This window comes from Pseudophryne corroboree, chromosome 6, assembly GCF_028390025.1.
Source record: "Pseudophryne corroboree isolate aPseCor3 chromosome 6, aPseCor3.hap2, whole genome shotgun sequence".
In the NCBI taxonomy this organism is placed as follows: domain Eukaryota; kingdom Metazoa; phylum Chordata; class Amphibia; order Anura; family Myobatrachidae; genus Pseudophryne; species Pseudophryne corroboree.
In genome coordinates this window covers 815,956,891-815,979,150 of record NC_086449.1, presented here as the reverse complement: position 1 = coordinate 815,979,150, position 22,260 = coordinate 815,956,891, and the positions used below count along the sequence as shown (strand labels likewise).

Below are 22,260 nucleotides of genomic sequence, written 5' to 3'. Positions count from 1 at the left end.
CTTAGATGCGATTCTGTTGCCATCTAGTGACACAGGTGTATGCTTAGATGTGACTCTACCACCATCTAGTGACTACAGGTGTATGCTTAGATGCGACTCTACCACCATCTAGTGACTACAGGTGTATGCTTAGATGCGATTCTGTTGCCATCTAGTGACACAGGTGTATGCTTAGATGTGGCTCTGCCGCCATCTAGTGACTACAGGTGTATGCTTAGATGTGGCTCTGCTGCCATCTAGTGACTACAGGTGTATGCCATCTAGTGACTACAGGTATATGCTTAGATGTGGCTCTGCTGCCATCTAGTGACTACATGTGTATGCTTATATGTGGCTCTGCCGCCATCTAGTGACTACAGGTGTATGCTTAGATGTGGCTCTGCCGCCATCTAGTGACTACAGGTGTATGCTTAGATGTGACTGCTGCCATCTAGTGACTACAGGTGTATGCTTAGATGTGGCTCTGCCGCCATCTAGTGACTACAGGTGTATGCTTAGATGTGACTCTGCTGCCATCTAGTGACTACAGGTGTATGCCATCTAGTGACTACAGGTGTATGCTTAGATGTGACTCTGCTGCCATCTAGTGACTACAGGTGTATGCCATCTAGTGACTACAGGTGTATGCTTAGATGTGGCTCTGCCGCCATCTAGTGACTACAGGTGTATGCTTAGATGTGGCTCTGCCGCCATCTAGTGACTACAGGTGTATGCTTAGATGTGGCTCTGCCGCCATCCAGTGACTACAGGTGTATGCTTAGATGTGGCTCTGCCGCCATCTAGTGACTACAGGTGTATGCTTAGATGTGGCTCTGCTGCCATCTAGTGACTACAGGTGTATGCCATCTAGTGACTACAGGTATATGCTTAGATGTGGCTCTGCTGCCATCTAGTGACTACAGGTGTATGCTTAGATGTGGCTCTGCCGCCATCTAGTGACTACAGGTGTATGCTTAGATGTGGCTCTGCCGCCATCTAGTGACTACAGGTGTATGCTTAGATGTGACTGCTGCCATCTAGTGACTACAGGTGTATGCTTAGATGTGGCTCTGCCGCCATCTAGTGACTACAGGTGTATGCTTAGATGTGACTCTGCTGCCATCTAGTGACTACAGGTGTATGCCATCTAGTGACTACAGGTGTATGCTTAGATGTGGCTCTGCCGCCATCTAGTGACTACAGGTGTATGCCATCTAGTGACTACAGGTGTATGCTTAGATGTGACTCTGCTGCCATCTAGTGACTACAGGTGTATGCCATCTAGTGACTACAGGTGTATGCTTAGATGTGGCTCTGCCGCCATCTAGTGACTACAGGTGTATGCTTAGATGTGGCTCTGCCGCCATCTAGTGACTACAGGTGTATGCTTAGATGTGGCTCTGCCGCCATCCAGTGACTACAGGTGTATGCTTAGATGTGGCTCTGCTGCCATCTAGTGACTACAGGTGTATGCTTAGATGTGGCTCTGCTGCCATCTAGTGACTACAGGTGTATGCCATCTAGTGACTACAGGTATATGCTTAGATGTGGCTCTGCTGCCATCTAGTGACTACAGGTGTATGCTTAGATGTGGCTCTGCCGCCATCTAGTGACTACAGGTGTATGCTTAGATGTGGCTCTGCCGCCATCTAGTGACTACAGGTGTATGCTTAGATGTGACTGCTGCCATCTAGTGACTACAGGTGTATGCTTAGATGTGGCTCTGCCGCCATCTAGTGACTACAGGTGTATGCTTAGATGTGACTCTGCTGCCATCTAGTGACTACAGGTGTATGCCATCTAGTGACTACAGGTGTATGCTTAGATGTGACTCTGCTGCCATCTAGTGACTACAGGTGTATGCCATCTAGTGACTACAGGTGTATGCTTAGATGTGGCTCTGCCGCCATCTAGTGACTACAGGTGTATGCTTAGATGTGGCTCTGCCGCCATCTAGTGACTACAGGTGTATGCTTAGATGTGGCTCTGCCGCCATCTAGTGACTACAGGTGTATGCTTAGATGTGACTCTGCCGCCATCTAGTGACTACAGGTGTATGCTTAGATGAGGCTCTGCCGCCATCTAGTGACTACAGGTGTATGCTTAGATGAGGCTCTGCCGCCATCTAGTGACTACAGGTGTATGCCATCTAGTGACTACAGGTGTATGCTTAGATGTGACTCTGCCGCCATCTAGTGACTACAGGTGTATGCTTAGATGTGACTGCTGCCATCTAGTGACTACAGGTGTATGCTTAGATGTGGTTCTGCCGCCATCTAGTGACTACAGGTGTATGCTTAGATGTGACTGCTGCCATCTAGTGACTACAGGTGTATGCCATCTAGTGACTACAGGTGTATGCCATCTAGTGACTACAGGTGTATGCTTAGATGTGGCTCTGCCGCCATCTAGTGACTACAGGTGTATGCTTAGATGTGACTCTGCTGCCATCTAGTGACTACAGGTGTATGCCATCTAGTGACTACAGGTGTATGCTTAGATGTGGCTCTGCCGCCATCTAGTGACTACAGGTGTATGCCATCTAGTGACTACAGGTGTATGCCATCTAGTGACTACAGGTGTATGCTTAGATGTGGCTCTGCCGCCATCTAGTGACTACAGGTGTATGCTTAGATGAGGCTCTGCCGCCATCTAGTGACTACAGGTGTATGCTTAGATGTGACTCTGCTGCCATCTAGTGACTACAGTTATTACTTTTATTCTGTTGGAAGAAGTGAAGGTGTGGCAATGATATTTCTCTATCGTCCTAGTGGATGCTGGGGTTCCTGAAAGGACCATGGGGAATAGCGGCTCCGCAGGAGACAGGGCACAAAAAGTAAAGCTTTTCCAGATCAGGTGGTGTGCACTGGCTCCTCCCCCTATGACCCTCCTCCAGACTCCAGTTAGATTTTTGTGCCCGGCCGAGAAGGGTGCAATCTAGGTGGCTCTCCTAAAGAGCTGCTTAGAAAAAGTTTAGCTTAGGTTTTTTTATTTTACAGTGAGTCCTGCTGGCAACAGGATCACTGCAACGAGGGACTGAGGGGAGAAGAAGTGAACTCACCTGCGTGCAGGATGGATTGGCTTCTTGGCTACTGGACATCAGCTCCAGAGGGACGATCACAGGTACAGCCTGGATGGTCACCGGAGCCGCGCCGCCGGCCCCCTTGCAGATGCTGAAGTCAGAAGAGGTCCAGAATCGGCGGCTGAAGACTCCTGCAGTCTTCTAAAGGTAGCGCACAGCACTGCAGCTGTGCGCCATTTTCCTCTCAGCACACTTCACACGCAGTCACTGAGGGTGCAGGGCGCTGGGGGGGGCGCCCTGGGAGGCAAATGTAACCTATATAAAGGCTAAAAATACCTCACATATAGCCCCCAGAGGCTATATGGAGATATTTAACCCCTGCCTGGATTCACTAAATAGCGGGAGACGAGCCCGCCGGAAAAGGGGCGGGGCCTATCTCCTCAGCACACGGCGCCATTTCCTCTCACAGCTCCGCTGGTCAGGACGGCTCCCAGGTCTCTCCCCTGCACTGCACTACAGAAACAGGGTAAAACAGAGAGGGGGGGCAAATTTATGGCGATATTTTGATATATATAAAGCAGCTATAAGGGAGCACTTATTATAAGGCTATCCCTGTTATATATAGCGCTTTTGGTGTGTGCTGGCAAACTCTCCCTCTGTCTCCCCAAAGGGCTAGTGGGTCCTGTCTTCGTTAGGAGCATTCCCTGTGTGTCTGCTGTGTGTCGGTACGTGTGTGTCGACATGTATGAGGACGATATTGGTGTGGAGGCGGAGCAATTGCCAAATATGAGGATGTCACCCCCTAGGGAGTCGACACCAGAATGGATGCCTTTATTTATGGAACTACGGGATAGTGTCAACACGCTAAAGCAGTCGTTTGACGACATGAGACGGCCGGACAATCAATTAGTGCCTGTCCAGGCGACTCAAACACCGTCAGGGGCTGTGAGACGCCCTTTGCCTCAGTCGGTCGACACAGACCCAGACACAGGCACTGACTCCAGTGGTGACGGTGACGAATCAACCGTATTTTCCAGTAGGGCCACACGTTATATGATTTTGGCAATGAAGGAGGCGTTACATTTAGCTGATACTACAGGTACCACTAAACAGGGTATTATGTGGGGTGTGAAAAAACTACCTATAGTTTTTCCTGAATCAGAAGAATTAAATGACGTGTGTAATGAAGCGTGGGTTGCCCCTGATAAAAAGCTGATAATTTCAAAGAAATTATTGGCATTATACCCTTTCCCGCCAGAGGTTAGGGAGCGCTGGGAAACACCTCCTAGGGTGGACAAGGCGCTAACACGCTTATCTAAACAAGTGGCGTTACCCTCTCCTGAGACGGCCGCACTTAAAGATCCATCAGATAGGAGGATGGAAAATATCCAAAAAAGTATATACACACATGCAGGTGTTATACTACGACCAGCTATAGCGACTGCCTGGATGTGCAGTGCTGGGGTAGTTTGGTCAGAGTCCCTGATTGAAAATATTGATACCCTGGACAGGGACAATATTTTACTGTCGTTAGAACAAATAAAGGATGCATTTCTTTATATGCGTGATGCACAGAGGGATATCTGCACACTGGCATCACGGGTAAGTGCTATGTCCATTTCGGCCAGAAGAGCTTTATGGACGCGACAGTGGACAGGCGATGCGGATTCAAAACGACATATGGAAGTTTTGCCGTATAAAGGGGAGGAGTTATTTGGAGTCGGTCTATCAGATTTGGTGGCCACGGCTACAGCCGGGAAATCCACCTTTCTACCTCAAGTCACTCCCCAACAGAAAAAGGCACCGACTTTTCAACCGCAGCCCTTTCGTTCCTTTAAAAATAAGAGAGCAAAGGGCTATTCATATCTGCCACGAGGCAGAGGTCGAGGGAAGAGACAGCAACAGGCAGCTCCTTCCCAGGAACAGAAGCCTTCCCCGGCTTCTACAAAAGCCTCAGCATGACGCTGGGGCTTCTCAAGCGGACTCGGGGACGGTGGGTGGTCGTCTCAAAAAATTACAGCGCGCAGTGGGCTCACTCGCAGGTAGATCCCTGGATCCTGCAGATAATATCTCAGGGGTACAGGTTGGAATTAGAGACAGATCCACCTCGCCGTTTCCTGAAGTCTGCTTTACCAACGTCCCCCTCCGAAAGGGAGACGGTTTTGGAAGCCATTCACAAGCTGTACTCTCAGCAGGTGATAGTCAAGGTACCTCTTCTACAACAAGGGAAGGGGTATTATTCCACTCTTTTTGTGGTACCGAAGCCGGATGGCTCGGTAAGGCCTATTCTAAATCTGAAGTCCTTGAACCTGTACATAAAGAAGTTCAAGTTCAAGATGGAGTCACTCAGAGCAGTGATAGCGAACCTGGAAGAGGGGGACTTTATGGTATCCTTGGACATCAAGGATGCGTATCTCCACGTTCCAATTTACCCCTCACACCAGGGGTACCTCAGGTTCGTTGTACAAAACTGTCACTATCAGTTTCAGACGCTGCCGTTCGGATTGTCCACGGCACCTCGGGTCTTTACAAAGGTAATGGCCGAGATGATGATTCTTCTTCGAAGAAAAGGCATATTAATTATCCCATACTTGGACGATCTCCTAATAAGGGCAAGGTCCAGAGAACAGCTAGAGATGGGATTAGCACTGTCGCAAGAAGTGCTAAAACAGCACGGGTGGATTCTGAATATTCCAAAATCCCAGTTAATGCCGACAACTCGTCTGCTGTTTCTAGGGATGATTCTGGACACGGTTCAGAAAAAGGTTTTTCTCCCGGAGGAAAAAGCCAAGGAGTTATCCGAGCTTGTCAGGAACCTCCTAAAACCAGGAAAGGTGTCTGTACATCAATGCACAAGAGTCCTGGGAAAAATGGTGGCTTCTTACGAAGCAATTCCATTCGGCAGATTCCACGCAAGAATTTTCCAAAGGGATCTGTTGGACAAATGGTCAGGGTCGCATCTTCAGATGCACCTGCGGATAACCCTGTCTCCAAGGACAAGGGTGTCTCTTCTGTGGTGGTTGCAGAGTGCTCATCTATTGGAGGGCCGCAGATTCGGCATACAGGATTGGATCCTGGTGACCACGGACGCCAGCCTGAGAGGCTGGGGAGCAGTCACACAAGGAAGAAACTTCCAGGGAGTATGGACGAGCCTGGAAACGTCTCTTCACATAAACATTCTGGAACTAAGAGCAATATACAATGCTCTAAGCCAGGCAGAACCTCTGCTTCAGGGAAAACCGGTGTTGATCCAGTCGGACAACATCACGGCAGTCGCCCATGTGAACAGACAGGGCGGCACAAGAAGCAGGAGTGCAATGGCAGAAGCTGCAAGGATTCTTCGCTGGGCAGAGAATCATGTGATAGCACTGTCAGCAGTGTTCATCCCGGGAGTGGACAACTGGGAAGCAGACTTCCTCAGCAGACACGATCTTCACCCGGGAGAGTGGGGACTTCATCCAGAAGTCTTCCACTTGCTGGTAACCCGTTGGGAAAGACCAATGGTGGACATGATGGCGTCTCGCCTCAACAAAAAACTGGACAGGTATTGCGCCAGGTCAAGAGATCCGCAGGCAATAGCTGTGGACGCGCTGGTAACGCCTTGGGTGTACCAGTCGGTGTATGTGTTTCCTCCTCTGCCTCTCATACCAAAAGTATTGAGAATTATACGGCAAAGAGGCGTAAGGACGATACTAGTGGTTCCGGATTGGCCAAGAAGGACTTGGTACCCGGAACTTCAAGAGATGATCACGGAAGATCCGTGGCCTCTACCTCTAAGGAGGGAGTTGCTTCAGCAGGGTCCCTGTCTGTTTCAAGACTTACCGCGGCTGCGTTTGACGGCATGGCGGTTGAACGCCGGATCCTAAAGGAAAAAGGCATGCCGGAAGAAGTCATTCCTACTTTGATTAAAGCAAGGAAGGAAGTAACCGTGCAACATTATCACCGAATTTGGCGAAAATATGTTGCGTGGTGCGAAGATCGGAGTGCTCCGACGGAGGAATTTCAACTGGGTCGATTCCTACATTTCCTGCAATCAGGATTGTCTATGGGTCTCAAATTGGGATCTATTAAGGTTCAAATTTCGGCCCTGTCGATTTTCTTTCAAAAAGAATTGGCTTCAGTCCCTGAAGTCCAGACCTTTGTTAAGGGAGTGCTACATATACAGCCTCCTGTGGTGCCTCCAGTGGCACCGTGGGATCTCAATGTGGTTTTGGACTTTCTAAAATCTCATTGGTTTGAACCACTAAAGAAGGTGGATTTGAAATATCTCACATGGAAAGTGACCATGCTTCTAGCCCTGGCTTCGGCCAGGAGAGTGTCAGAACTGGCAGCTTTATCTTACAAAAGCCCATATCTGATTTTCCATTCGGACAGGGCAGAACTGCGGACTCGTCCGCATTTTCTCCCTAAGGTGGTGTCAGCATTTCATCTGAACCAGCCTATTGTAGTGCCTGCGGCTACAAGTGACTTGGAGGACTCCAAGTTACTGGACGTTGTCAGAGCATTAAAAATATATATTGCAAGGACAGCTGGAGTCAGAAAATCTGACTCGTTGTTTATATTGTATGCACCCAACAAGATGGGTGCTCCTGCGTCTAAGCAGACGATTGCTCGTTGGATCTGTAGCACAATCCAACTTGCACATTCTGTGGCAGGCCTGCCACAGCCTAAATCTGTGAAGGCCCACTCCACAAGGAAGGTGGGCTCATCTTGGGCGGCTGCCCGAGGGGTCTCGGCATTACAACTTTGCCGAGCAGCTACGTGGTCAGGGGAGAACACGTTTGTAAAATTTTACAAATTTGATACTCTGGCTAAGGAGGACCTGGAGTTCTCTCATTCGGTGCTGCAGAGTCATCCGCACTCTCCCGCCCGTTTGGGAGCTTTGGTATAATCCCCATGGTCCTTTCAGGAACCCCAGCATCCACTAGGACGATAGAGAAAATAAGATTTTACTTACCGATAAATCTATTTCTCGGAGTCCGTAGTGGATGCTGGGCGCCCATCCCAAGTGCGGATTATCTGCAATAATTGTACATAGTTATTGTTAACTAATTCGGGTTATTGTTGAAGGAAGCCATCTTTCAGAGGCTCCGCTGTTATCATACTGTTAACTGGGTTTAGATCACAAGTTGTACGGTGTGATTGGTGTGGCTGGTATGAGTCTTACCCGGGATTCAAAATCCTCCCTTATTGTGTACGCTCGTCCGGGCACAGTACCTAACTGGAGTCTGGAGGAGGGTCATAGGGGGAGGAGCCAGTGCACACCACCTGATCTGGAAAAGCTTTACTTTTTGTGCCCTGTCTCCTGCGGAGCCGCTATTCCCCATGGTCCTTTCAGGAACCCCAGCATCCACTACGGACTCCGAGAAATAGATTTATCGGTAAGTAAAATCTTATTTAAACTGTCCTTCAGGATAAGGGGTAAGACTCTAGGCTGCATTTATCACCTTCGTTCTATGTCAGATCTAGTCACACATATACTGTTCTTGATCAGTCTCTGTGATGTGTCATCTGATTTCCCCTATGAGGTTCTGGAAGGCTTGTCATATATTGACAGGACTATGGGATTGGAGGGAGGGAGTTTTTCTGTGGTAATGGCACAGAGAATTAGAAGGGAAAAAAGGACCTGGGTTAATAAAATGTGCAGTAATACAGGGCTATGGGGGTAATTCAGACTGCAGCGGTAGCGATCGCAGTCTGAATTACTTTGTGGAGTGCGTGCGCGCACCCTGGGAGCCCATTGAGATGCTGTCAGCATCTCAGGGCTGCGATCGCCTCCGCCTGATTAACAGGAGGCGTGAGGGGACGTGCCAATGGCGTTAGAACTGTTAGGCTGTCCGGACCGTTGGGTAGGGCCGCAGCGGCTGCGTGACGTCAAATGCAGCCGCTGTGACCCGGGACGCGGCGATTAGCGTCCTGCTGGCATGGAGCTATTTGTCAGGTACCAAAGCATCGCCGCTGTGCGATGCTGTTGTAGTTTGTGTGTGTAGGGGGGGGGGGGGTGCAGGGCTGGGCCCCCCCCCCCCCCTTCCCTGCTTGTCAGTCAGAGAGTCTGATCGTAGATGTGATAAATTTAGCACATCTACGATCAACTCTGAATTAGGCCCTATAGCATGAGAATAAGCCCCAAATGTTAGAAGGTAAAACGCGTTTCCTCATTCCAGCAGTTGAGCCACCATTTCGGTGTTAATGATCTTCAACGTGATGGTGTCACCGTATACAATTGTCTCCTTGTTGCGTTGTAGGACTTCGGGGAGTTCATGAGAGAGAACCGGCTGATGCCCTTCCTTGAGACTTGCTATAAGATGGACGGTGCCGAGGATGTTCCCCTGGAGAGAGCGAAGTCCCAGCTGGAGAAGCACACCCGCTACTGGCCCATGATCATCTCGCAGACCACCATCTTCAACATGCAGGCGGTACGTATGCCCTGTGATTGCAGACCACCCCGCCGTTGGCCGAGCAGGAGGATGACCTAGACCAGTTCTCAAACTCTGTCCTCCAGACCGCACACAGGTCACGTTTTCCAGGTCACCCAGCAGCTGCACTGTCTATGACCAACTGTCACATTTTTAAAATCCACAGGTGACGTGGAAAACACGAACTGTATGGGGTCCTGGGGACCGAGTTTGAGAACCTATGACCTAGACAGGTGGTGACCCCCTCTCTCCCCTCTCGCAGGTGGTGCCTCTCGCCAGCGTCATCGTGAAGGAGACTCTTACGGAGGACGATGTGCTGAACTGTCAGAAGACCATCTACAATTTAGTAGAAATGGAGAGAAAAAATGACCCACTGCCCATTTCCACAGCCGGCACCAGGGGCAAAGGGCCAAAGAGGTATCTATCATGTCTGTCTGTGGTGGTTCTCTACGTGTCCCTGCGTCTCTAGACACCCGCTTAATGTCTTACAATTGTGTGTGCGTTTCTATGTGAGGGTGATGATCTTCACACGTGTTGGGTAACCATGTGCACGTGTTCCGGGTATTGGAAGCCAGTAGCATCACGCTTGCCTCCTCTCTGATCCCAACAGGGACGAGCAGTACCGGATAATGTGGAACGAGCTGGAGACTCTGGTCCGGGCCCACATCAACAGTTCGGACAAGCACCAGCGGGTAATGGAGTGTCTTATGCAATGCCGCAGCAAGCCTCCAGAGGAGGAGGAACGTAAGAAACGAGGCCGGAAGAGAGAGGACAAGGAGGACAAGTCGGACAAAGCAGCGAAGGAGCACGAGCATGACAAGAAGTGGACGGAGTCTGAGCGGTAAGTGTTGTGGAGTTCCCAACGAAACGTTTCTTTAAACCAATAGTGGTAACTGGACATATATGTACCTGAGACTGCGAGTTTGCCTTGTGTGTAGCCCTAATACCATATGGTGTGCCCAAGAATGACCCGTCTGATTAGATGTGTAGACACTGGCCCAGCTTTTCTGCCCATCCTCTGCCGAGTACACGGACAGGTCCCCCTGTATTATCGATTTGTTGCCTTAAACAACAAGACTTGTGTACAAGGGGTTCTAAACATGCAGCTCTCCAGCTGTTGTACAATGACACATCCCAGTGTGTCCTAATAGCAAAACGGTGGCCGGGCATGCTGGAATGTGTAGTTCCACAACAACTGGAGGGCCATGTGTTTCTCACCACTGCTGTATACAAGTTCCTCGCTCCATCACCTTTGTAGAAACCTCAACATTGAAATGATACGTCACCCTGAGATGGGAGTACCTTTGCTTTACTCAGGGCTTTTGGAAGGAATGGCAGCAATTCCTCAAACGTGGTAAAATAAACCATTTGTTCATTGCAGGATGAAAACGTCTGTAGATCGGGAAAAGGAGGATCTGGCCGAGGCTGAGGTTATAAAGGACTCTCCAGATTCTCCTGAGCCCCCCAACAAGAAACCTCACGTTGCAGTGGAGGATGTGACGCCAGTAGAGAAGGCTAAAGGTTAGTGCCAGCCGAGCAGTGTGCTGCATGAAAACTGTGACTGCTAGGTGTGTGTGCAGTGCCAGTGAGTGGTCAGCAGGGGGCACCACCTCTGTCTGACCTGTTCATCAGTGTGTCCTTCTACTGCAAATCCACCTAATTAGCGCCGTGCCCTCCTCTCCTGACTGCTAACGTCCCCTGTCATCGCACAGGTCCCATGTCTCTGCTGTCACTTTGGAGCACCAGAATAAACACGGCTAATTCCAGGAAACACCAAGAGTTTATCGGGCGTCTGAACTCCATCAATAACAAGGCGGAATTGTACCAGCACCTGAAGGAGGAGAACGGGTGAGTGTTACTGGTGAAACGGTCCCGATGTTCAGCCAAACTATAGATCTCATCCGTCCTATAGACCTAATCGGCCGTCGCTGGGTTTGTGCATTTAGTAAAATGCGTGGGTGACTCACCGGATTTCTTGGCTGAAGTGAAATTAGATGAAAGCCATCGACGCCAGTAGAAACCGGCCATAGCGTTTTTACTTTTATTATTTTACCTTAGTGACTATGAACCATTGTTCTTTCCTGAGCCGTGTGTAGGTCAGAGATACTTTCAAACCAGTTTTGAAATGAAATCCTATTTCTCCGACGTCCTAGTGGATGCTGGGAACTCCGTAAGGACCATGGGGAATAGCGGGCTCCGAAGGAGGCTGGGCACTCTAGAAAGATTTATGACTACCTGGTGTGCACTGGCTCCTCCCACTATGACCCTCCTCCAAGCCTCAGTTAGCTCTTGTGCCCGGCCGAGGTTGGATGCACACTAGGGGCTCTCCTGAGCCCTTAGAAAGAAAGTATAGATTTAGTTTTTTTATTTTCAGTGAGACCTGCTGGCAACAGGCTCACTGCAGCGAGGGACTAAGGGGAGAAGAAGCGAACTCGCCTGCTTGCAGCCGGATTGGGCTTCTTAGGCTACTGGACACCATTAGCTCCAGAGGGATCGACCGCAGGCCCAGTCCTTGGTGTTCGGTCCCGGAGCCGCGCCGCCGTCCCCCTTACAGAGCCAGAAGCAAGAAGAGGTCCGGAAAAACGGCGGCAGAAGACATCAGTCTTCACCAAGGTAGCGCACAGCACTGCAGCTGTGCGCCATTGCTCCTCATACACACTTCACACTCCGGTCACTGAGGGTGCAGGGCGCTTGGGGGGGGCGCCCTGAGCAGCAATAAAAACACCTTGGCTGGCAAAAATACCACAATATATAGCCCCAGAGGCTATATATGTGGTAAATACCCCTGCCAGAATCCAGAAAAAAGCGGGAGAATAGGCCGCGGAAAAGGGGCGGAGCTATCTCCCTCAGACACACTGGCGCCATTTTCTCTTCACAGTGCAACTGGAAGAAAGCTCCCCAGGCTCTCCCCTGTAGTTTTCAGGCTCAAAGGGTAAAAAAGAGAGGGGGGGCACTAAATTTAGGCGCAATATTGTATATACAAGCAGCTATGGGGGAAAATTCACTCCGTTATAGTGTTAATCCCCTCATTATATAGCGCTCTGGTGTGTGCTGGCATACTCTCTCTCTCTGTCTCCCCAAAGGGCTTTGTGGGTCCTGTCCTCAGTCAGAGCATTCCCTGTGTGTGTGCGGTGTGTCGGTACAGCTGTGTCGACATGTTTGAGGAGGAGGCTTATATAGTGACGGAGCAGATGCCGATAAATGTGATGTCGCCCCCTGTGGGGCCGACACCAGAGTGGATGGTTAGGTAAAAGGTATTAACCGACAGTGTTAACTCCTTACATAAAAGGGTGGATGACGTAACAGCTGTGGGACAGCCGGCTTCTCAGCCCGTGCCTGCCCAGGCGTCTCAAAGGCCATCAGGGGCTCAAAAACGCCCGCTCATTCAGATGGCAGAGACAGATGTCGACACGGAGTCTGACTCCAGTGTCGACAAGGTTGAGACATATACACAATCCACTAGGAACATCCGTGACTTGATCCCGGCAATAAAAAGAATGTGTTACACATTTCTGACATTAACCTCTAAAAATTGGGTTTTTATGTTTGGGGAGAAAAAGCAGGCAGTGTTTTGTTCCCCCATCAGATGAATGAATGAAGTGTGTGAAAAGCGTGGGTTCCCCCTGATAAGAAACTGGTAATTTCTAAAAAGTTACTGATGGCGTACCTTTTCCCGCCAGAGGATAAGTTACGCTGGGAGATATCCCCTAGGGTGGATAAGGCGCTCACACTGTTGTCAAAATAGGTGGCACTGCCATTTTAGGAACGGCCACTTTGAAGGTACCTGTTGATAAAAAGCAGGAGGCTATCCTGAAGTCTGTATTTACACACTCAGGTACTAGACTGAAACCTGCAGAGCGTGCTGCTGCAGCGTGGTCGGTGACCCTGTCAAACATACTAGTTTGCTAACATGAGAACATATTAAAGACGTCGTCTTATATATGAGGGATGCACAGAGGGATATTTTGCCGGCTGGCATCCAAAAATGAATGTAATGTCCATTCTGTCAGGAGGGTATTAGAGACCTGTCACTGGACAGGTGATGCTGACTTAAAAAGCGCATAGAGATTCTGCCTTATAAGGGTGAGGAATTATTTGGGGTTGGTCTCTGGGACCTCGTATCCGCAGCAACAGCTGGGAAGAAATATTTTTACCTCCGTTTTCCTCACAGACTAAGAAAGCACTGTATTATCAGGTACAGTCCTTTCGGCTTCAGAAAAGCAAGCGGGTCAAAGGCGCTTCCTTTCTGTACAAAGACAAGGGAAGAGGGAAAAAGCTGCACCAGTCAGCCTGTTCCCAGAATCATAATTCTTCTCTCGCCTCCTCTGAGTCCACAGCATGACGCGGGGGCTCCACAGGTGTAGCCAGGTACGGTGGGGGGCCGTCTCAAAAATTTCAGCGATCAGTGGGCTCGCTCACAGGTGGATCCCTGTTTCATTCAAGTAGTATTTCAGGGGTACAAGCTGGAATTCGAGATGTCTTCCCCCCGCCGTTTCCTCAAATATGCCTTGCCGACAACTCCCTCAGGCAGGGAGGCTGTGCTAGAGGCAATTAATAAGCTGTATTCCCAGCAGGTAATACTTAAGGTGCCCCTACTTCAACAAGGACGGGGTTACTATTCCACATGGTTTGGGGTACCGAAACCGCATGGTTCGGTGTGACCCTTTATATTTAAAATCCTTGAAGACATGCATAAAAAATTCAAGTTCAAGATGGAATCGCTCAGGGCGGTTATTGCAAGCCTGGACGAGGGGGATTACATGGTATCCCGGGACATCAAGGATGCTTACCTGCATGTCCCTATTTACTATCCTCGTCAGGAGTACCTCATATTTGTGGTACAGGATTACCATTACCAAGTCCAGACTCTGCCGTTTGGACTGTACATGGCACCGAGGGTGTTACCAAGGTAATGGCCGGAATGATGATACTCCTTCAAAAAAGGGGAGTTTTAATTATCCCGTACTTGGACAATCTCCTTATAAGGGCGAGGTCCAAGGAGCAGTTGCTAGTCGGGGTAGCACTATTTTGGAAAGTGCTACAACAGCACGGTTGGATTCTAAACAGTCCAGAGTCACAGCTGGTTCATACGACACGTCTACTGTTCCTGGGGATGGTTCTGGACACAGACCAGAAATAAGTGTTTCTCCCGGTGGAGAAAGCCAAGGAGCTGTCACCTCTAGTCAGAGACCTCCTGAAGCCAAAACCGTTATCGGTGCATCATTGCACGCGAGTCCTGGGAAAAATGTTAGCTTCCTACGAAGCAATCCCATTCGGCAGGTTCCATGCAAGAACTTTTCAGGGGGACCTGTTAGACAAGTGGTCCGGGTCGCATCTTCAGATGCATTAGGCTAATAACCCTGTCTCCAAGGACCAGGGTATCTCTACTGTAGTGGCTGCAGAGTACCCATCTTCAAGAGGGCCGCAGGTTTGACATATAGGACTAGGTCCTAGTGACCATGGATGCCAGCCTTTGAGGCTGGGGGGGCAGTCACACAGGGAAGAAACTTCCAGGGACTTTGGTCAAGTCAGGTGACTTCCCTACATAAATATTCTGGAACAGAGGGCCATTTACAATGCCCTGAGTCAGGCAAGGCCTCTGCTTCAAAACCAGCCGGTCCTGATCCAATCAGGCAACATCACGGCAGTCGCCCATGTAAACCAACAGGGCGGCACAAGAAGCAGGATGGCGATGGCAGAAGCCACAAGGATTCTCCGATGGGCGGAAAATCATGTGTTAGCACTGTCAGCAGTGTTCATTCCCGGAGTGGACAACTGGGAAGTAGATCTTCTCAGCAGACACGACTTCCACCCGAGAGTGTGGGGACTTCATCCAGAAGTCTTCCAAAGGATTGTACACTATTGGGAAAGGCCACAGGTGGACATGAAGGCGTCCCGCCTCAACAAAAAGCTATAAAAGATATTGCGCCAGGTCAAGGGACCTTCAGGCTATAGCTGTGGACGCTCTGGTAACACCGTGGGTGTACCAGTCGTTTTATGTGTTCCCCCCTCTGCCTCTCATACCAAAGGTACTGAGAATAATAAGAAGGCGAGGAGTAAGAACGATACTCGTGGTTCCGGATTGGCCAAGAAGAGCCTGGTACCCAGAACTTCAAGAAAATATATCAGAGGACCCATGGCCTCTGCCGCTCAGACAGGACCTGCTGCAGCAGGGGCCCTGTCTGTTCCAAGACTTACCGCGGCTACGTTTTGATGGCATGGCGGTTGAACGCCGGATCCTAAAGGAAAAGGGCATTCCGGAGGAAGTCATTCCTATGCTGATTCAAGCCAGGAAAGATGTAACTGCAAAACATTATCACCGCATATGGCGGAAATATGTTGCTTGGTGTGAGGCCAAAAAAGGCCCCAACAGAGGAATTTCAACTAGGTCGATTTCTGCATTTCCTACAAGCAGGAGTGAATATGGGCCTAAAATTAGGCTCCATTAAGATACAGATCTCGGCTCTGTCGATTTTCTTCCAGAAAGCATTAGCTTCAGTACCTGAAGTTCAGACATGGTAAAAGGAGTGCTGTATATTCAGCCCCGGTTGTGCCTCCAGTGGCACCTTGGGATCTCAACGTGGTGTTGAGTTTCTTAAAATCACATTGGTTTGAACCACTAAAAACCGTGGATCTAAAATATCTCACGTTGAAAGTGGTCATGTTATTGGCCTTGGTTTCGGCCAGGCGTGTATCAGAATTGGCGGCTTTGTCATGTAAAAGTCCTTATCTGATTTTCCATATGGATAGAGCAGAATTGAGGACTCATCCCCAGTTTCTCCCTAAGGTGGTATCGGCTTTTCATTTGAACCAACCTATTGTGGTGCCTGCGGCTACTAGGGACTTGGAGGATTCCAAGTTACTGGACGTAGTCAGGGCCTTGAAAAAATATGTTTCCAGGACGGCTAGAGTCAGGAAAATTGACTCGCTATTTATCCTGTATGCACCCAACAGGCTGGGTGCTCCTGCTTCTAAGCAGACTATCGCTCGCTGGATCTGTGACACGATTCAGCAGGCGCATTCTGCGGCTGGACTGCCGCATCTTAAATCAGTGAAAGCCCATTCCACAGGGAAGGTGGGCTCATCTTGGGCGGCTGCCCGAGGGGTCTCGGCTTTACAACTTTGTCGAGCTGTTACTTGGTCAGGGGCAAACACGTTTGCAAAATTCTACAAAATTGATACCCTGGCTGAGGAGGACCTGGAGTTCTCTCATTCGGTGCTGCAGAGTCACCCGCACTCTCCTGCCCGTTTGGGAGCTTTGGTATAATCCCCATGGTCCTTACGGAGTTCCCAGCATCCACTAGGACGTCAGAGAAAATAAGATTTTACTCACCGGTAAATCTATTTCTCGTAGTCCGTAGTGGATGCTGGGCGCCCATCCCAAGTGCGGATTGTCTGCAATACTTGTATATAGTTATTGCCTAACTAAAGGGTTATTGTTGAGCCATCTGTTGAGAGGCTCAGTTGTATTCATACTGTTAACTGGGTATAGTATCACGAGTTATACGGTGTGATTGGTGTGGCTGGTATGAGTCTTACCCGGGATTCAAAATCCTTCCTTATTATGTCAGCTCGTCCGGGCACAGTGTCCTAACTGAGGCTTGGAGGAGGGTCATAGTGGGAGGAGCCAGTGCACACCAGGTAGTCATAAATCTTTCTAGAGTGCCCAGCCTCCTTCGGAGCCCGCTATTCCCCATGGTCCTTACGGAGTTCCCAGCATCCACTACGGACTACGAGAAATAGATTTACCGGTGAGTAAAATCTTATTATTTTATCTTATGATATACAATAGAGCAGCTCGGCTATATTTGAATTGAACCTAAAATATATTTGGGAGAAGAGTGCTCAATAACAAGTTCCACTTACCTTAAATTCGGCATTTCAAAAATTTGATGGGACTCTCTAAAACCGCAACAGTCAAGCTAACAAATCCTTGCATATTAAACAGTGTTGTCTGTGCCCCTCCCACCTTCATGTAGGAGGAGCATATTAAACCGTGTTGTCTGTGCCCCTCCCACCTTCATGTAGGAGGGGCATCAATAATCCTATTTTTAATATCACAAAGGTCCCATCTTAGGGGGTCATTCAGACCCGATTGCTCGCTGCAGTTTATCGCACTGACATGCAGAGCGGGCTAGCCCTGTGCTGGGCGTCCCCCCACATGTCAGGGAAGATGATCGTAGCTGTGCTAAATTTAGCACAGCTACGATCAACTCTGAATGACCCCCTTAGTATGATAGAATTTAAAGCTAAACCTTAGGAGCCATCATGGTGACCTGTCAGATGGAGGTTAGCGCCAAATCGAAGACAAGTAGAACTCGTTGTTTTCCCCGTGTGAACTCCACTGCAAATTATATTTTCAGCTGCGGGTGGAGAAATTCATTAATGCAGGAAAAAATAAATCCCCAACACATAATATCTATCCCTCCTTTGTCTTATAGACAGAATTAGGAATAATAAGTAATATATATCCCAGCTGCAAAATAATGAATTCTTCAGGCTGCTCCACACGTTCTTTGTATAGAAGTATATAGAATATTTGTGTGATAACTTTCTCCTTTCTGTCCTTTCTCTATGTCTCTTTTAGGTCTGACGCCGTAGAGAACGGCAAAACCGGCAGACAGTGATTAATCCGGAGCTCCGGCACGTCCACCCTCTGTACAGACTCTATGAACTCCGTTTTTTTTTACTCTCTTGACCTCTTTATAGCGTTTTCTATGACCTGTAAATATAAAGAGGCTTCTGGAATATTCTGTATTTTTAATATGCCGGAGGAATAAGAAATCACATTGGTTTCTTTGTATTAACTTTGGCTAAAATGATAATAAAGCTTTTTTGTTTTTTTTTGAAAGAATATACTATATATAATTTCTCTATCGTCCTAAGTGGATGCTGGGGTTCCTGAAAGGACCATGGGGAATAGCGGCTCCGCAGGAGACAGGGCACAAAAGTAAAGCTTTTACAGGTCAGGTGGTGTGTACTGGCTCCTCCCCCTATGACCCTCCTCCAGACTCCAGTTAGATTTTTGTGCCCGGCCGAGAAGGGTGCAATTCTAGGTGGCTCTCATAAAGAGCTGCTTAGAGAGTTTAGCTTAGGTTTTTTATTTTACAGTGATTCCTGCTGGCAACAGGATCACTGCAACGAGGGACAGAGGGGAGAAGAAGTGAACTCACCTGCGTGCAGGATGGATTGGCTTCTTGGCTACTGGACATGAAGCTCCAGAGGGACGATCACAGGTACAGCCTGGATGGTCACCGGAGCCACGCCGCCGGCCCCCTCACAGATGCTGAAGCAAGAAGAGGTCCAGAATCGGCGGCTGAAGACTCCTGCAGTCTTCTTAAGGTAGCGCACAGCACTGCAGCTGTGCGCCATTTTCCTCTCAGCACACTTCACACGGCAGTCACTGAGGGTGCAGGGCGCTGGGGGGGGGGCGCCCTGGGAGGCAAATGAAAACCTTTAAAAAGGCTAAAAATACCTCACATATAGCCCCAGAGGCTATATGGAGATATTTACCCCTGCCTAAATGTACTAAATAGCGGGAGACGAGCCCGCCGAAAAAGGGGCGGGGCCTATCTCCTCAGCACACGGCGCCATTTTCTGTCACAGCTCCGCTGGTCAGGAAGGCTCCCAGGTCTCTCCCCTGCACTGCACTACAGAAACAGGGTATAACAGAGAGGGGGGGCAAAATAAATGGCAATATATTAATGTAAAAGCAGCTATAAGGGAGCACTTAATCATAAGGCTATCCCTGTCATATATAGCGCCTTTTGGTGTGTGCTGGCAGACTCTCCCTCTGTCTCCCCAAAGGGCTAGTGGGTCCTGTCTTCGTATAGAGCATTCCCTGTGTGTCTGCTGTGTGTCGGTACGTGTGTGTCGACATGTATGAGGACGTTATTGGTGTGGAGGCGGAGCAATTGCCAAATATGAGGATGTCACCTCCTAGGGGGTCGACACCAGAATGGATGCCTTTATTTGTGGAATTACGGGATAGCGTCAACTCGCTTAAGCAGTCGTTTGCCGACATGAGGCGGCCGGACACTCAATTAGTGCCTGTCCAGGCGCCTCAAACACCGTCAGGGGCTGTAAAACGCCCCTTGCCTCAGTCGGTCGACACAGACACAGGCACTGATTCCGGTGGTGAAGGTGACGAATCAACCGTATTTTCCAGTAGGGCCACACGTTATATGATTTTGGCAATAAAGGAGATGTTACATTTAGCTGATACTACAGGTACCACTAAACAGGGTATTATGTGGGGTGTGAAAAAACTACCAGTAGTTTTTACCGAATCAGAAGAATTAAATGACGTGTGTGATGAAGCGTGGGGTGCCCCGATAAAAAACTGCTAATTTCAAAGAAGTTATTGGCTTTATACCCTTTCCCGCCAGAGGTTAGGGAGCGCTGGGAAACACCTCCTAGGGTGGACAAAGCGCTAACACGCTTATCAAAACAAGTGGCGTTACCCTCTCCTGAGACGGCCGCACTTAAAGATCCATCAGATAGGAGGATGGAAAATATCCAAAAAGGTATATACACACATGCAGGTGTTATACTACGACCAGCTATTGCGACTGCCTGGATGTGCAGTGCTGGGGTAGTTTGGTCAGAGTCCCTGATCGAAAATATTGATACCCTGGACAGGGACAATATTTTACTGTCGTTAGAACAAATAAAGGATGCATTTCTTTATATGCGTGATGCACAGAGAGATATCTGCACACTGGCATCACGGGTAAGTGCTATGTCCATTTCGGCCAGAAGAGCTTTATGGACACGACAGTGGACAGGCGATGCGTAGAGGAGTTATTTGGGGTCGGTCTATCGGATTTGGTGGCCACGGCTACGGCCGGGAAATCCACCTTTCTACCTCAAGTCACTCCCCAACAGAAAAAGGCACCGACCTTTCAACCGCAGCCCTTTCGTTCCTTTAAAAATAAGAGAGCAAAAGGCTATTCATATCTGCCACGAGGCAGAGGACGAGGGAAGAGACAGCAACAGGCAGCTCCTTCCCAGGAACAGAAGCCCTCCCCGGCTTCTACAAAAGCCTCAGCATGACGCTGGGGCTTCGCAAGCGGACTCGGGGGCGGTAGGCGGTCGTCTCAAGAATTACAGCGCGCAGTGGGCTCACTCGCAGGTAAATCCCTGGATCCTGCAGATAATATCTCAGGGGTACAGGTTGAAATTAGAGACAGAGCCACCTCGCCGTTTCCTGAAGTCTGCTTTACCAACGTCCCCCTCAGAAAGGGAGACGGTTTTGGAAGCCATTCACAAGCTGTATTCTCAGCAGGTGATAGTCAAGGTACCTCTTCTACAACAAGGGAAGGGGTATTATTCCACTCTTTTTGTGGTACCGAAGCCGGATGGCTCGGTAAGGCCTATTCTAAATCTGAAGTCCTTGAACCTGTACATAAAGAAGTTCAAGTTCAAGATGGAGTCACTCAGAGCAGTGATAGCGAACCTGGAAGAAGGGGACTTTATGGTATCCTTGGACATCAAGGATGCGTATCTCCACGTTCCAATTACCCCTCACACCAGGGGTACCTCAGGTTCGTTGTACAAAACTGTCACTATCAGTTTCAGACGCTGCCGTTTGGTTTGTCCACGGCACCTCGGGTCTTTACAAAGGTAATGGCCGAGATAATATTTCTTCTTCGAAGAAAAGGCGTATTAATTATCCCATACTTGGACGATCTCCTAATAAGGGCAAGGTCCAGAGAACAGCTAGAGATGGGTTTAGCACTATCTCAAGAGGTGCTAAAGCAGCACGGATGGATTCTGAATATTCCAAAATCCCAATTAATGCCGACAACTCGTCTGCTGTTCCTGGGGATGATTCTGGACACAGTTCAGAAAAAGGTTTTTCTTCCCGAAGAAAAAGCCAAGGAGTTATCTGACCTGGTCAGGAACCTCCTAAAACCAGGAAAGGTGTCTGTACATCAATGCACAAGAGTCCTGGGAAAAAATGGTAGCTTCTTACGAAGCAATCCCTTTCGGCAGATTCCATGCAAAGGGATCTGTTGGACAAATGGTCAGGGTCGCATCTTCAGATGCACCTGCGGATAACCCTGTCGCCGAGGACAAGGGTATCCCTTCTGTGGTGGTTGCAGGAGGCTCATCTATTGGAGGGCCGCAGATTCGGCATGCAGGATTGGATCCTGGTGACCACGGATGCCAGCCTGAGAGGCTGGGGAGCAGTCACACAGGGAAGAAATTTCCAGGGAGTGTGGTCGAGCCTGAAAAAGTCTCTTCACATAAGCATTCTGGAACTAAGAGCAATCTACAATGCTCTAAGCCAGGCGGAACCTCTGCTTCAAGGAAGACCGGTGTTGATCCAGTCGGACAACATCACGGCAGTCGCCCATGTAAACAGACAGGGCGGCACAAGAAGCAGGAGGGCAATGGCAGAAGCTGCCAGGATCCTTCGCTGGGCGGAGAATCACGTGATAGCACTGTCAGCAGTATTCATCCCGGGCGTGGACAACTGGGAAGCAGACTTCCTCAGCAGACACGACCTTCACCCGGGAGAGTGGGGACTTCATCCAGAAGTTTTCCACATGCTATTAAACCGTTGGGTAAAACCAATGGTGGACATGATGGCGTCTCGCCTCAACAAAACACTGGACAGGTATTGCGCCAGGTCAAGAGATCCGCAGGCAATAGCTGTGGACGCGCTGGTAACACCTTGGGTGTACCAGTCGGTATATGTGTTTCCTCCTCTGCCTCTCATACCAAAGGTATTGAGGATTATACGGCAAAGAGGAGTAAGACTAGTGGCTCCGGATTGGCCAAGAAGGACTTGGTACCCGGAACTTCAAGAGATGGTCACGGACGATCCGTGGCCTC

General features: G+C 49.3%; 1 protein-coding gene across 2 annotated transcripts in view; it reads left to right on the top strand.

Annotated features, from left to right (window-relative positions):
- INTS13 (integrator complex subunit 13) overlaps positions 1–18,165 on the top strand; it is a 67,760-nt gene extending 49,595 nt beyond the window's left edge. For both annotated transcript variants that reach the window (XM_063929108.1, XM_063929107.1), the window contains 6 exons: positions 9,247–9,417; positions 9,680–9,834; positions 10,028–10,258; positions 10,799–10,938; positions 11,130–11,265; positions 18,005–18,165. In XM_063929108.1, coding sequence (XP_063785178.1) covers positions 9,247–9,417; positions 9,680–9,834; positions 10,028–10,258; positions 10,799–10,938; positions 11,130–11,265; positions 18,005–18,044 — 873 coding nt within the window. In that variant the 3' untranslated portion in view covers positions 18,045–18,165. The remainder of the gene's footprint in view (positions 1–9,246; positions 9,418–9,679; positions 9,835–10,027; positions 10,259–10,798; positions 10,939–11,129; positions 11,266–18,004) is intronic.
- The last annotated feature ends 4,095 nt before the right edge of the window (positions 18,166–22,260 follow it).